This window comes from Gossypium arboreum, chromosome 13, assembly GCF_025698485.1.
Source record: "Gossypium arboreum isolate Shixiya-1 chromosome 13, ASM2569848v2, whole genome shotgun sequence".
In the NCBI taxonomy this organism is placed as follows: Eukaryota; Viridiplantae; Streptophyta; class Magnoliopsida; order Malvales; family Malvaceae; genus Gossypium; species Gossypium arboreum.
Genome location: NC_069082.1, coordinates 116,838,377 through 116,843,608, shown reverse-complemented (window position 1 = coordinate 116,843,608; position 5,232 = coordinate 116,838,377). Strand labels below are relative to the sequence as shown.

Sequence of the window (5,232 nt, the reverse complement as noted above, 5' to 3'; positions counted from 1 at the left end):
CGAGCAGATAAGGTAAATTACCGTAATGGCAATAGAATAGCTGTTTGACCTCGTCATCCCACTGACCCCAAATTTCTTTCATCTTTTGGAGATTATTCTGAGTTACGTTAATCCGAGTAAAATTCCATAACTCTGACACGTACCCCTCGGTAGGACTGTCACCTTTCTCTTATTGTGTTGCCTCAGCCCATATCCGGACAGCCGCGTTGTCTTCTACTTTATCAAAAAACCCCTTTTCCATGATAAGCTATCTATTTATGAACCGAATACGAATCAACACCCTTTTGTGATGAAAATGCCTTGCAAATACAATCAAAGTAAAACAAAGCAAGTCAGTATTTCATACGCAGTTCAAAGCAAACAAAGAATAGTAAATATAGCACTTGCCCAGGTAACCACTAGGGTTTCAGAGTGGCTCTACCTAGGGTGGGTTCTTAAGGCTCGCTGCATGGGGTTTGGTTCTAGAGTAAAGGTACCTGAACCTGCAGATTCCTCGATCTTCACCCATTATAGGCTCATACAGACCGAGTTCAGTTCAGGGGAATACATTTCCCTATGGTTGCACGGAGATGAAAATCACACGAAGACATAGGTACGGATGTATTCCGAAAGCGATCCACTATCCTGCACGGAGGTGAAAACCTCAAGAAGGAGTAGTTTCTCACTCCCACTTAAAGGGGTGTGACCACAGCGGCCATGAAATACAATATGCGAAACCATTTAAAGACTCGAACCAACGCCGCAGGTATTGTATCATAAATCACAAAAAATAGCTGATGAAATACAATGAAAGGATCGTATTTCAAAACCAAATTTTCAATTTTCGATAAAAAGACAAAAGTTAATCAACTTGCGGCTTGACTCTCTTATTTGGGTCCCCAGTGGAGTCGCCAAGCTCTCGTAACCATTTTTTTGAAAAATGGGAATCGACTTGGATTTTGAAAATGAAAATGAACAGAGGAGTCGCCACCAATCTTTTTTGATGAGGTGTGATCGGGTCACCTCGTAAAAGTGGTTGTTTTTAGTAAATGGTTTGATTTATTTTAAAAAATGACTTTGGTTTACGCAAATCAAGAAAATAGGTTCGGGAGTCGGTTACGCACGAGGAAGGATTAGCACCCTCGATACTCCCAAAATTGGTACCTAGTTGATTAATTAGTGTATTAGTGTCGAAGATTTGAAAACTTGAAAGAATTTAAAATACGATCCCTCTTTGAATTAATGCTAAAAATGATCGAATAAGTTAAAACGGATGTTAAGGACTCCCTCATCTCGAAGTTATAAAATGTCACGTCCAGTAAGTTAGGATACGACATTTCAAACTTTGAGAATAAGCTCGTCTATATTTGAAATTCATGTATTTTGGCCCCTTTTTTAAAAGCGTATTTGACTATTTTGTATGACCGAGAGAAATCGAAACCCAGTAAGTTAGGGCACGATATCTCGAATTTCCAAATGCCGAATATTGCCTTTGTTAACAAAAATCTTATTCTGAGGTAACAAAATGTCATACCCGGTATGTTAGGGCACAACACCTCGTTTCTCCGAGAACAAGCATTTTTCAAAACTCGTATTGTGATTTTTTTTAAAGAATATTCCGTTATTTAGGTAAAAAGAAGAATTGAAACCCAGTAAGTTAGGGCACAATTGTCTCGAATTACCAAATACGGATTATCACTTTTATGAAAGAATTATTTTAAGGTATCGAATAGAAAGCATGATGCGATTTATCGTAAAATATAAAAGCAAATTATGATGCTAATACGTAATAATAAGCGTGACAATGTCAAACATAATAATACGAGCAATTATGAAAGGTGAAATAATAACAATGCTAGTAAACAAGCGCATGAGGAAAATGAAATGATCGAATGCAAGTAAATTAATAAATAATTAAATAAATGACAAAATAAAATGACAATGATAACGATAACGATAATAATGATATATATATATATATATATATGTATTAAAGTACTTACGTAATGATAGAAGTAATAAGAAATATAGGAATATATATATACATAATAATAATAGTACGATATTAAAAGACACATATGCATGGTATATATATAAAATGTATACGTAATATAATAAAAATTACATAGTACATATATATGTTAGTAATAATAATAATGATGATACAAATAATGAAGGATTTAAGATTTGAAAGAATTTACAAAGATATAAATAAATAGGTGATGAAATGATAATAATGTGAGCAATGATATATATAAGCAAAGTAAGTATGCAAAAAGTGTATATATATATATATTAAATTAGTTAGTATAAAAGCAATAGCGTATGGGTAATTATATATATATATATATAAAAGTTATAAAAGTAATAATACAATAGTGATGATAATTAAAGGTATAATAATAATAATAGTAAGAATACAAAGATAATGATAATAATAAAAACATTACATAAGTATATATATTGAAAAAAATATACGATAATATTAAATGTATATACATAACAATAAGAATACAATATTAAAAGATATATATATATATGTATAAATGTATAAATGTATACATAATATGATATTAAAATATTTACACGGCATATACGTATAAGAAATAATAATGAAATATAAAATATAATGATAATAGTATTTAAATATGTATATATGTTTATTAGGGTAATAATAATATTGAGAAATAGCTATAAATATATACATAAAATATAAATATAAGTATTAAATGAAACTACAAAATAATTCTAATGATAGTAAAATATACTAATAATAGTAATAATAGCAATAATAGTAAATAGAATAATAAATAATACTTAGAGTAAAAATGTTAAAATAGTGTAAAAACCAAATTAAATCTAAAAAAAGGGACTAAATTCGGAATAAAAATGAAGTTTTGGGGTTGATTTAAAAAGAAATATAAAATAGGGGACCTATTTGAACACGCGTGCGACTGCAGAGGGCCAAAAGGGCAATTTACCCGAGCCCTTAAAGCGACGTCTTTTGAATGGAGGCCAAAATGAAACCAAAAATAAATTTTAAGGTGAAATTGAAATAAAGAAATAAAAAAAAGGACTTAATTGCGAAATCCGAAAAAAGCGGAGGGGCCAAAAGCGATTAGTTATATTTTTATGAATATTAATTTATATTTCTATGAATAAATTAATATTTGATTAATTTGTATCAGTTATTTATTTTATATTAATATAGATAGATAAATAAATAGGAAGGTTAACCTTGACAAAGTTGGGGGTGGAGGACTGAAACACTTAATTAGTTACTAGCACGTGTAAGCTTGAAATATTTGATCTAATACTAAATATATAGATATAGAAATATAAGAAAGAAAAATAAATTGTTTGATCAAAACTCTTAAGAAATAATATCTCATGCTTTTGTGCAGAAAATAACTTCAGACAATAGCGACTTGGCTACAACACTAACGGTTGTATTTGAATTTAAAGTAGAAGAAGAGGTATTTGAAAAAGTATTCTATTGCTTTTGCATTGAGTAAATTAAATGTAGGTAGCTAAGGCCTTAATTAACAATGTAACTAAAACCAGTTCCTTAATAAATTTGTTTAATGTTAATAGGAAAGTTTTACAATTTTCAAAATGTGATTTCAATTGGCCCTTATCACTACGGTGAGCCACACTTGGTGAGGATGGAAGATATCAAAAAGAGGTGGTTTGAGAAGATCACTAAGAAAACTAACCTTGGTCTCAACAAATTTCGAGAGAAAATGAAACTCTTGGAAGGAAAAACTCGCAAATGCTATGAACTACCTCTTCCTCCTGGCCTGGAAGCTAAAGAAAATTTTGTAGAAATGATGGTGTATGATGGATGCTTTGTTGTTCAGCTAATTCGGAAGGGTCATCTATGTGATTTTTGGAAACTGGGACTACATGTTTCATGTGACATGCGGGACGATTTGTTATTGCTAGAAAACCAGCTTCCTTTCTTTGTGCTTTTGAAGTTGTATGGCATGATAGAACCAAATCCTGGACCTCCAAGACATTTTTATAAGTTACTTACATCTGCTCTTGTTTTTCTCCGCAGAGATCCCCCCTATGTACCTAGAAATACTGCTAGTATCAGGCATCTTCTAGGCTTGGTACATGCTACTTTCCATCCTTCACTTCTAGGAACCCAAGCAGAAATAGCAAGAAGAGAAGAGAATTTCCAAATCTCACGGGACACGACGCCTAGCGCAACAGAGCTGGAAGATGCGGGAATCCATTTCTCAGGTGTCCCTATCCAAAATATGCAAAACCAGAAGCAAGGGAAAGGGAACATGTTTGACATAACATTTGACAATAACACCAAAGAACTCAAGATTCCAATCTTAAAAGTCGATGATTCCACAGAGCGTATGTTCCGAAATTATATGGCCTACGATTTACGAACAATTATTCGCATGGGAGGTGCCAAATTTCTTTGTTGATTAATGTGTTGTTCATGGATAAACTCATCAACACAAGCAAGGATGTGCAGCTACTCCGTAAAAATGAAATTATTGATAATATGTTAGGAAACGATGAAGCAGTTACCGAAATGTTTAACAAATTGGGGGATTCCGTTTATTACAGCCCAGAAGACTTCTACTATAAGGACATAGCTAATCAGGTGAACAAGCATTGCAAGAGAAACTGGAACATATGGAAGGCAAAATTGAAGAAAGATTATTTTAACACTCCGTGGTCGCCCATATCATTTCTTGCTGCGCTTGTCTTGCTCCTGCTTACTGTACTACAAACTATATTTTCTGTTCTTTCTTATTATCACCAGAGGCAGTAAGACGACTGAAGCCAAAGTATATCATATCAAGTTAGTATAAGCTGCTAAACCTAACAGTTGTTATTCTCATCTTCATGTATACATATAATTCTTTTGGTTTTGTTAACCATGGATTCATTTTGTATGTATATTTCACATATCATCGTCACCTTTTTCTGATGCTTTGAATTGTTGATCAGGGGGTTGACTTCTGCCATATGGGAGTTTTTGAATTTCAAGTAACACTTGGTGACTATGCTTTGAAGGTGTCATCTTGTTTCTAATGTAATTTCTAGACTTACAAAGTAGTGCCCTGAGGATTTTTCAGTGAAATTTGAATATGTCCAATAACAATCGGAACTCCAAATAAATTAATAATAATTGGAGATTTTATCATTTGCGTGAGATTTTATCATTTGTACATGTATGTAGAAATTATAAATTTAAAACATAAAATGTGTTTAAGAAAAACATAC

At 32.1% G+C, this 5,232-nt stretch overlaps 1 protein-coding gene across 1 annotated transcript; it reads left to right on the top strand.

The window, feature by feature from the left end:
- Positions 1-3,644: 3,644 nt before the first annotated feature.
- On the top strand, positions 3,645-4,777 carry LOC108462771 (UPF0481 protein At3g47200-like). Its single transcript, XM_053024599.1, has 2 exons — positions 3,645-4,404; positions 4,512-4,777. The coding sequence occupies exons 1-2, from the start codon at positions 3,645-3,647 to the stop codon at positions 4,775-4,777; spliced, it is 1,026 nt and encodes a 341-aa protein (XP_052880559.1).
- The last annotated feature ends 455 nt before the right edge of the window (positions 4,778-5,232 follow it).

Excerpts from the sequence above, each read along its gene's own strand:
- LOC108462771 (XM_053024599.1), top strand. The coding sequence starts at position 3,645 with ATGGAAGATATCAAAAAGAGGTGGTTTGAGAAGATCACTAAGAAAACT. Across the intron at positions 4,405-4,511 it reads AACAATTATTCGCATGGGAG|GAAACGATGAAGCAGTTACC; the intron begins GTGCCAAATTTC and ends ATAATATGTTAG.